General features: G+C 26.8%; 2 protein-coding genes across 5 annotated transcripts; one reads left to right on the top strand and one right to left on the bottom strand.

Moving 5' to 3' along the window:
• Positions 1-3,802: 3,802 nt before the first annotated feature.
• On the top strand, positions 3,803-5,409 carry LOC122516329 (DNA-3-methyladenine glycosylase-like; the record flags this gene model as incomplete). Its single annotated transcript, XM_043634088.1, has 4 exons — positions 3,803-3,830; positions 3,900-4,109; positions 4,186-4,395; positions 4,901-5,409. Coding segments are annotated over 4 exons (840 nt in total), but the record flags the coding sequence as incomplete, so codon positions are not given.
• A 215-nt stretch (positions 5,410-5,624) lies between these two features.
• LOC122515107 (vacuolar protein sorting-associated protein 18 homolog) lies at positions 5,625-10,650 on the bottom strand. Of its 4 annotated transcripts, none has more exons than XM_043632326.1 (20): positions 10,559-10,650; positions 10,170-10,254; positions 9,914-10,097; positions 9,684-9,841; positions 9,427-9,600; positions 9,269-9,316; positions 8,953-9,142; positions 8,756-8,877; positions 8,451-8,669; positions 8,230-8,346; positions 8,036-8,148; positions 7,851-7,962; positions 7,580-7,762; positions 7,162-7,479; positions 6,949-7,084; positions 6,649-6,870; positions 6,413-6,564; positions 6,238-6,335; positions 5,836-6,147; positions 5,625-5,747 (listed from the first exon to the last, which is right to left on the bottom strand). In XM_043632326.1, exons 2-20 carry the CDS (start codon positions 10,248-10,250, stop codon positions 5,684-5,686), a joined length of 3,003 nt encoding a protein of 1,000 aa, XP_043488261.1. In that variant the 5' UTR covers positions 10,251-10,254; positions 10,559-10,650; the 3' UTR covers positions 5,625-5,683. The 4 variants fall into 4 exon arrangements, with proteins under 4 accessions (XP_043488261.1, XP_043488252.1, XP_043488243.1 ...); XM_043632317.1 differs by having other exon boundaries at positions 10,170-10,271; positions 10,559-10,618; XM_043632308.1 differs by lacking the exon at positions 10,559-10,650 and having other exon boundaries at positions 10,170-10,542.
• Position 10,651: the final 1 nt, after the last annotated feature.

Here is a 10,651-nt window from a genome sequence, read left to right as displayed (position 1 = left end):
CGTTAATTGAAGGAAAAATAGAAAAAGAATAAATTCAAGATCGTAATAAAAAGACGAACGCTCGAGAACGTAAAACGATTGGTTATTACATCGAATACTTCCCAATAAGATATTATGCAATATAAATAGAGCATAGAATATAACCGATCGAGAAGAGAGAGAGAAAGATGAGGAAGAAAAAAAAACATTACAAAAGTATCATGATGGAAAAAGTCTTTCGCTTATTTTCGCGTGTTGGTTACTTTGACAGCTGTCAGCAGTGTTCTCGTATCAGAGATTTTAACGATAATAGTGAATTGGAAAAACCTTGAAGTATTGACAGGTAAGTTTCGACTGGATTTATTTAAACACTTTAACTATAAAATGATACGAAAATATGTAAATTGATATGTATGTGTATAAAGGGTGTCTCGAAAGTCATGAACCAATATTGGGTGATAGGAAAGTTATTTCGAATAAAACAAGTCTTACGTGTTTTTAAGTTAGTGTTTATACAAAATATTCAACTGTGTTCTAATAATTTACTGCTTAAGAACAAAATTAAAAAATTAGTGATTGAAATTTGGGAATAATTTGGTAAAATTCAATATTTACAGCATTAGAATACTTTTGATTAGATTATTTGTAAAAATAAATCATTTCCAAAAGTAATTAACTATATTATTAACTATATTACTTTTTTTTTTTGAGAATGTTCTCCCCTATTATTTTCTTTTGTTTAATTCATGACTTTTAAGACATCCTATATATATCCATATATTGATAAGGCACTTGCATACTTAAGATTTCTTACTTTATAAGCAAAAGTTGCATATCTACGAGCATCGGTCAGCTACTATAGTATTCAAAATGATTTACTTATTGACCAAAAGAAAAGTATCCTTGAAGTTTAGAAGACATAAGGAAATGTTGGTACATGTCCAACGACGCAAACTATAGAAAATGAGATAAGAATCTTGCTCGCAAAGCTAAGATATTAACAATAGACTTTTCTTTTTTTGTTGCAATTTTACAACATTTACGATCATTACTGTGGAAATCAAAATTAAAGAAGCTCTCTCGAAAGATAACAAAACAAATGAATTATCATATGCTGTAAAACATCTGATAGTAATATTAGGTTGATCAAGAAACAGTTGTTTCAGTCTAACATGAAAACTTTTATTTAAAAAATGAAATAAAATAAAATATTATTAATTCTTTTTTGTTGCGGATCAAAACTTTTTAACCCATCCACATATCTAGTTAAATATGTGTATAAATAAAAAATACTAGGATTATTAATTTAAATACAAACAAGTAAATTTTCCGACATTCATTTTTAATCATCCCAATCGTTTATCGATTTTTAAAAGTATCTTTTGATGCAATAGAATTTACCTTGTCAGTCCTTTTTTAATCTATCATAAAGCAAAAGGAAGATTATTATTTTTATTTTTATTACTATTACTATTATTGTTATTAAGTATTTATAAATAGATGTGGGGTAATATTTTCAAATCAAGTATAAGCCAAATACTTTGTAATCTTCGAACTTTGAGATTGGCTTTATATGTCGAATTCTGGCATCGGTTATCTGTTGTACCGGAATCACCGGTTTGGACGCCACTGTAATGACCTTGATACTGTATATATGCGGTCAATTCAAATTAATTCAAGCATGGTTCCGCATTATTGGAAGGAATGTCGGTCAAGCTTTGATAAAGGACAATACGATTTCCGTGAAGCTTAAAAGTCAGATAAAGAAAAGCATTGAGCATTGAGCATCATCGATGAATGATAATATAAAATGAAAACTCAATGTTTATGCAAATATATACAAATACATATATGTAATGTTTACCCTAGATAAATTAACTTCGCTTAAAAAAAAGATAGAAAGAAAGAAAGAGAAGAGAAAATTTTGTCAAATTCGAAGAAACGTGTCAATTATATTTATTACTTTTATATTTGCAGTGTAATTAATGAAGCAAACAATTTAATAAATCTCATAATCTTTGTGCAACTTTTGACAATCAGATTAGAAATTTGTTTGTAAATGACTAAACTGCAATCTAACAGTGCTTCTGAATTAGGTTTAAATAAAATTTGCTTCTTATCTATCCTCGATGATAATGCAATTATTAATTTGTTGAAGATCCGCAGAATTATTTGTTTAGAAAAACATCAGATTTGTTTTACTTAGACATACATATTCTGGTACAATTTGTCAAATCTACGTTACCAGATCGAAGAAGAAAAGGGAAAATATTAAATAATAGCGAGGAAAAATATTATAGTATTCGTAATTAAATTAAATTAGAAATGTAATTACGTGTCGTAAAACATGACTCATGTCACGTGATAAGACATAGAGTGGCAGTGGGGATAATGTGACGTCATGTATTCCCTTACGAGGGATTACGATCTATTGAAGTAACCTCTGTCGGATAATTGTTAAAACTCGAGAGCTGCATAGCCGCGGTAATATTCAAAGTTTTATTCCTTCGACTCATTACCAAGAAGTTTTTATTTTATTTTAATTTTTATTTGAATAAAAACACACAATTCTTTTCGATTATTTTTTTATATAAGTATTTGGTAGGCCAATAAGTAGTGTTAGCGTTTTTAATATTTCTTTAGATAAATAACTAGTATTTTTTATTGAAAATATTTAATATTTTATATTTCTAAGTGAATTTTGTTTTAATCCTAAATTCCAATATTAATTAGTGACCAAACTAATGAAATATTCTATTAGAAAAAATAATTTCTTACTTCTGAATTTTGAAAAAAATGTAGGTTAAACATATTTTCATTTAAATTAAATTAAATCATTTGTTTCTCTCTCTCTTGTAGTTCTACTTTATTACTATTATTCCTTTAAATATCTATGCAAACTAGTATCCGACACGATATTTTTTTTTTGAGACATTTGAAATACAAATATTCTCTCTTACGTTCTTGAAATTGGATGAAAAAACAAGTTTGAGAAAAATGTCATTATACATAACCTAACAAAAGTTTGCCGATCGTTTTGATAAATATCGTCGAATATTACGAATAGATACATGTCGTCGATGAATAAAATTTTCCAACATTTGATTAATTATAAAACGTTAAATAAAGTCCTGCATCGTACGTATAATTTTATTACAATATTATACTAAATCAATGTAAATAAAAACAAACAACAAATCTGCATAGCGTTGATCTTAATAATATCAAAACTATTTATGATCTTTCCTTTTCACTTTTACCGCCACAACGAAATACATTTAATTGTAGATATTTAAATAAAATTATCTTGAGATATACATCTCGGTTTATTTTGTTTTTAATTTAATGGTGGTACCACTGACATTTGACGTTTATCTTCTCTCTCGTTCAACTTCGAACATATTCTTGTATCGAATAATCAAATTAAATGGTTAATTATCATAACATATTCTATAAAAAATGATTATTTAATATTTTTAACAGAATTATTTTTCAATAGAATATACAAAAGTAAGAATCATCGATCGTAAAATATCTAGTTCTACATTTAATAATTCCTCAATGAAAAGAACCAAAACGATTCATTCTGTTAATAATAAAATTAATCCTAATGAAAATAATACTTCTGAAACAATTATGGTTGCAGAAACGAAACAGGTAGTTTTCTGTGTAAATTTAAATTAAAAAACATTTGTTGATTTATTTTTTCTCATTTATAATTATATATAATTCTTTTTAGAATTTACTTCAATCAAAGGATAAACAAATAAAAAAATCTAAAATAAATTTAAAAGTATTACGAAATAAAAACGATAAATCTTTAGAAACTATTAAATTAAAAGATTTTGAGGGTAATTGAATACAAATATTATTGATATTAAAATTATTTTCTTTTTTGTACTGATAAAAAATCTTTATAGGAAAGAAAGAAATCATAGAAATATCTGATACGGATAAAAATGTAACAAGAAAAAAAATAAGAGCTGTAGTTGATCTAGAAATGATGAAAGATGAATTGAAACAATTAGAGGATCCACCCGTTACACCTTGGGAAAAAGAAATATGTTCTTCTCGTCTTCCATTTGAATTTTATGATACACCCTGCGAAGATCTTGCTCAAAATCTTTTAGGTAATTAAATTTAGTTTACATGCAAAAGTATATTTTTAAAATATTTATATAAAATATAATTTTTATATTTTAATAGGAAAAGTACTTGTTCGTCGGTTAGAAAATGGAACGATTTTAAAAGGTAGAATTGTGGAAACCGAAGGTTACTTAGGTAAAATTGATAAAGCTTCTCATTCATACCAAAACAAAGTTACGCCTCGCAACATACCAATGTACATGTCACCTGGCACGATTTACATATACATGACTTATGGCATGTACTATTGCTTCAACATATCTAGTAAGGGTGAGTTAAGAAGAATTTTTATTATATATTAATAATTATTTTTTCAAAGACTATATTTTAAATAAATAAAATAAAAATAATAAATAAATAAATAGAATCCAATACTTATGTATTAATCAAAGCTGTGGAACCTTTAATTGGTCTTGAGTATATGGAATTGCTTCAAAATATGCGTGTTAAAGAAAACAAAAAGGAAAAAGAAATAACAAAGGATGTTAAAAAATTTAAAACGACTGATCTTTGCAATAACTCGTTTAAAATTTGTACTTCATTCGTTATCGAAGAAGATGAATTTAATGAAAAATTAATTTATAATTGTAATTACTTATGGATAGAAAGTGATCCTTATGAAAAATCCACTACCGTTGTCAAAGTACCACTTGTAAATGTTGAAAGTTTGGTAGACGAACAACCGACTAAATTATTTCATTATATATTAGAAAATCCCAACATTAGCAAATGTAATAAAGAGTACAAAGCTAACACATAAACTTTAAGATTTTAGATGATGGAAGTGCTGTACTGATAAGAGCTCTCGACCCTTTAGAAGGCATGGAATATATGACTAGTCAACGAATCTTGAAAAAAAAATCAAATATGTCGAAAGGAACTATCAAAGATCTCAAAGTACACGAACTCTGTAATGGACCTTCAAAACTTTGTATGTCTTTCCAATTACATAAAAATCATAATAAATATTCACTCTGCGAATGGAAAGGTCTTTGGATAGAAGACGATTCGTATCAAGAAAAAATAAAAATTATTCAATGTGCAAGAATAGGTATTGATAGTTGTGGTCCTGAATGGTCAAGCAAACCCTTACGTTATTATATTTATGGTAATAAATCTGTCAGCAAACGTGACAAAAAAGCGGAAGCGTTAATAGTAAATACCTAAAAAATTAATAATTACTATATGAAAAATATGATATTAATATTATTTAAGTACGAAATTTGTCTTTCTTGCATGTTTGATATTAAAAAGTACTTGGATTAAGTATAGAAAAAAATTGAATTTTTGTACACATTTATTAATTTATTCCTGGACAGAAAGAAATAAAACTGTAGAATACAAATAAATTGCAGATTGGATTAAAAACCATATAATATTTCATATATTTTTTCATAATATATCATTTTTATATAAATAAAAATAAAATGCTTTAAAAATAGTGACTTATTTCGGTGTATAAATTACGAATAGACAATAATATTTAAACAAGGCGGGCATCATCGTTTATATTTTTATTACGTATTTTCTTAAACATTTTACTATACCTTCACTGTATTTATGCCCATTCTCTCATTACTCTTTCATAATCTTCTTCTTCTATAAATGGTTTATCAATTGATCTGAAATATAATATTTAAGAAAAATTTATTGTAGAATTATAAATAAACAAATAGACAATATTTTATAACTGACCAAAGAAAAACTTACTCTATCATTAGTTCTCCACAATATAAGCATTCCGAAGCTACCAATTCATCGATATCAGCTTTAATTTGGTCCTTAACAGGTAAAGGTGCCAATCTAGCTGACGCTGTATTTTCAGATCTATTTGAAATAACTGTAAGTTGACGTTGAAGGTCAGCGAGTTTTGTTCGTTGATCCATTGATAACATAGGCGTTAACGCAGCAACTAAACAGTCACTATGAAATCTATGACCGCAAGGAAATACATAAAAAGGCCTTAATAATAGTTGGACGTCGCAAGAATTGCATGTATCTCTCGCATCTACGAAAGTGCACCTGTAAAATTATAGTTATAACTGTATACTTGTATTTTTAATATTCTTTTAAAAGTATTTATATTATATTGATGTGTAACATGAAATACACCTGGTTCTAAAAGTTTGTATATCTTTTCTAATAACTTCAGCTGCTTTCGTTGCTTCTTCCATTTCTTCTTTCAGATCTTGAATATGCCGATTATAATCCTATTTGAATAATAATAATAATAACATTATTTAAAATGTATGCATTTATTAATTATTATTCTATTCTATTAATTTACCTGCAAGGATTTACAAATAGCATCCTTAAAATGATCTATCGTAACAAAATCTGAAAAGAATGGTAAAATATCTTCTATCCTAACTAAATCACATTGTTGTAAAAATTCCATTACTTGTTGTATATCGTTCTTTTCACGTACTACATGTTCAGCTAAAAAGAAAATAAATAAGAATGCAAACTACTGTTCGTTTAATAAACAATGCGATAAAAAATAAGAAATAATTTATATATCACCTATTTTTAACCATAATTTTTTACGTAAAGCATCGTCACGTTCGGAGGGCATTGCTGCAATTTGTTTGGCAAGATCGACTTTAATCGTCAATGCTAAATCTACTGCCGTTGTCCACAAACCAAGCAAAGCTGATAATTGTACACATGCCTCTGTTAAACCAGCCTCCTGGCACAGTTTTAAGGCATAATGTACATCGTAATGTACCATACCGATATACTGGCCTTAAAAAAAATATGATTATGCTATAAAAGAACAAAGTATGAAAAGAAAAATTTATATATACTGTAATAATTACTTACCCTGCGAACTAATATAATGCATAACTTCTTCTTCTTTATAACGAGCGTAGAGTGAAAGTAAAAAATTATGTATTGCTTGCTCCTGACAACTTTGTTTATAAACACAAAATTCTAAATATCTGATGATCTCTTTAGCCTATGCACAATACAAATAGAAGATATTAATATAATATGTTAAAGAATATAATTTAGATATTTTTGAAAGCCTCTTACATGTTTCTCGTCGCTATTACAAGATACTAAAGCTGGAAGCAATTTTGACGGTTTCAATAAAGATCCTTGCGAAATTAGAGCAGTTACGGTAGGACGTGGTAATTCTTGAAGCAACGTACCAGAAAATTGATAAAATAAATCTTTGTTAGTTTGATTTTTTAATACCTCTAGAGCTTCTAAGTAATTGTTTTTATATAAATGTTGTCGTATTACTTCTTCATAATTACTATGCATTATTGTTAAACGCATTAGATTTTCTTTATCACCATGACTTGACATTAATTCATAAATTATTTTACGATTTTTCTTTATACACTCCTGTATAAAGAAAAGAAAGGACAAATTAATTATCTTTTATAGAGATAGCATATAGATAACTATTTATTTTTATAGATTTCAAACAAAAATAATAACATACCTCAACTTTATGCATAGAGAGGAAACTGTCAAATTGTTTTTGTAACGCTATATACTGAGGATTATGTGTATATGAACTATCCTTGCTTCTTACTTCTCCCATTTGATTCATAAATAATTCTATTACCCACACAACGATCATGGTTATTTGAGTCTTATCTTGTGATTTCAAACCATCGAGTTTCTAAAAGAAAATTATACAAAATAAATTACTAATAAATTTTTATATCTATAAAATGAAAAAAGGTAAGTAAAATGAAATTTATGATTACTTTTTTTAAAAATATTTTCAAAGCTTCTATTTGCCACTCTTGTAAAAATTTCAAAGAAATTTCTTCGAAAGATGAGTGAGTATCTGCGTACGTTAAAGCGCTTTCCTCGTATCTAAAAACAAAAAATAACATTATTAGATAAATATTAATAAATAAATAACGAAAAACAGTTCGAATCTACTTACTGTTTATTTTTAAATAACATTTCTGCTTGTTTCACTAGTACTTGATCGATGTATGCTGGATTATCTTTACAATACTGTTTAGCTAGTTCGAATTCTTCTTTGTCTAGATAAACCTAGAAAAAATATAATTGTTCTTTATACAATATGTGTGTGTATTCATTAACTATTAATTATTAATAGAAAAAAATATATACCTGCCAAACATTTCTATCTTCTTTGGTTACTTTATATTTGAAGACTGCTCTTTCACTGTATGCCCAAATACTGCGGTTTACCGGATCTTTCACAATATTGAGTAACTTTTCAACTGTCTACATTAAAATATATTATTAAAATAGAAAATATAATATTATATATATATACATACACATATATAAGTAATGTATGATATAATGCAAAAATTAATCATATATACATCATTATATATATCTTCGAAAATGAGATCCTGATTTAATAACGATATGCCCTTCACACGATCCGGATAAAGTAATAAAGCATGGAATTCTGTTAATACAAAAGAGAGTGGTATAGTATTGATATAAGATGTGTTGTTTCCCATGAGACTCGTTTCAGGACATGTTATCATCTGTTGCTTTACCAATACACTCTTTGGATCTGATAAATTTGGATCTATCTAATATAGAAAAAAATAAGATTAAATGTTTTATTATTTTTCATATTATATAATTTATATCAATTTGTAACAAATTAATTACTTACATATGCATACAATATACCTGTCTCGGTCAACCAGCCAAATGACTTTGGTAATGCACCAAGCGATGGATAGAAAAATTGTAATTTTGAATAAGTTAATGAGCTTATCATTTCGATGAAACTTTCTACACAAATAAAATTAATTATTTGCAAAAATATTTTAATTTAACATACAAAAAATAATTTCAGTATTTACTTACCTTGTATATTTAAATATTTGTTGAATACTTGTTGTAATAATGGCTTTTCATCAGGATTTTGTACAGATCCAATGTATTGATAAATACGCATAACGGTAGTCACAATAATCATATATTTATCAGAGTTAGGTAATTTATGAAATTCTAAACCAGTAATTGGAGGTTTACTATTCTTTCCTATATCAAATACCTAAAAAAATCAAAGTTTAATAATAAAATAATATTTTATTCGCTTTATTAATATCAAATATGATTGTTATAGCTTCAATGAACAGGCACACCATTGATATGCTAAAATAAGTTATTTCCCACTCACCAATCCTTCTACCTCCTTAGCACCATAAAGAGGTAAATAGTTAGGAAGCTTTGGAAATAATGAATTAAGGAATAAAACAAACCAATGAACTATAATGTTATGTTAATCTATTGTACTAATGATATTATTAGTATAACGTAAAGCTTTTGCAAATTTACCTGCCGCCAATATTGTTCCAAGCTCGTATTAAATATTTTATCTCCATCGCTGATCTCCGTTTCAAAAATTAAACCTTTTGAAGTGCCCAAAAGAATTGGTCCAGTTATTGTCTCTGAAGTATTCGAAAAGTTCCATCCTACTGCTGTAATTTCATGACCTTTGAACTTTCCAGCCTAAAAATAAGAAAGTAAAAGCATAACGTTTCATATTAAATTATTGATGTACAGTGATATAATAGATTTGTATCTCAGCATACTTGTTTTAATTTTGTGGTCTTCCTATGTAAATATAATAATTCTGGTGGAGGATTATCTCCATTCTTTGATGTTAACGTTATTAACAAATGATAGCCTAAAGGATCTAAAAATAGATTAGACATTTTCATTCCTACCGCGTATTTGGAAATGTCAATTTCTGCAAACATATAAATAGTCTTTTAGAAGTTAATTAATTAATTAGAATTATATATTTTTATAAATACAATACCTTCTACTTTATCAGGTTGTTTCATATCAATACGAAGAAGAACATTATTAGCCATAGCTATTACAATTAAATTACTACTGACTACTAAGTGAATAATTTTATCTGAAGGTGAAAAAATGATTTTCTGTTTTGTGAATATCGGACTGTCATCTTGTAATTTCATTTGAATGAATCCAGCCGTACTCTGTAACAATATTATTTATTAATATAAGAAAAATAGCGTTAAACTTAGATAATAAAATAAATGTAAACTTACAATATCTGTTCGAATTGGTGGAGGGACCACTTGTTTAGATCTTTGAGATGCTTGTTCGTATTGATAGAACATCGAAGTCATTTTGCTGAATAATAAATTGTACTAAACAGTGTGATAATAAAATTAATATATTATACTAAGTTTATCACTTATGCATCAATTAGATAGTTAAACTATTGTGAACTATTTATTTCTCATAACAATTATGAATCATGTGAATATCAAAGTTGAATTTTATTAACTATAATACATAATTTTTTTTAACTATGTTTATTATTGTAAGATATAAAACTGTACACCATCCATTGTTTTAAATAATTTTATTTCTACGATGAAGAAGAATATAGGATAAACGACTAAAGTGAACAATTTATAATATTAATACGTACGTTTCTCGTTTTGTTGGTAACAATGATTAAAGGTCTCTACTTTTATCTACAGATAATTTTCTATCTCGATCATCTGATCTTCAAACGTGAACG

Source organism: Polistes fuscatus, unplaced genomic scaffold (assembly GCF_010416935.1).
Source record: "Polistes fuscatus isolate 324 unplaced genomic scaffold, CU_Pfus_HIC Scaffold1, whole genome shotgun sequence".
Taxonomy (NCBI): Eukaryota; Metazoa; Arthropoda; class Insecta; order Hymenoptera; family Vespidae; genus Polistes; species Polistes fuscatus.
Note: the sequence above shows the minus strand (reverse complement) of the source record. Positions and strands in the feature narration are given on the sequence as shown.

What these genes read in the sequence shown, in the direction of transcription:
- LOC122515107 (XM_043632326.1), bottom strand. Translation starts at nt 10,250, where the DNA reads ATGACTTCGATGTTCTATCAATACGAACAAGCATCTCAAAGATCTAAA. An exon ending in CAGGTATATTGTATGCATAT is followed by an intron (nt 8,670 to 8,755) that starts GTAAGTAATTAA and finishes TTTCTATATTAG; the next exon opens with ATAGATCCAAATTTATCAGA. An exon ending in AAGATAGAAATGTTTGGCAG is followed by an intron (nt 8,149 to 8,229) that starts GTATATATTTTT and finishes TATTTTTTCTAG; the next exon opens with GTTTATCTAGACAAAGAAGA.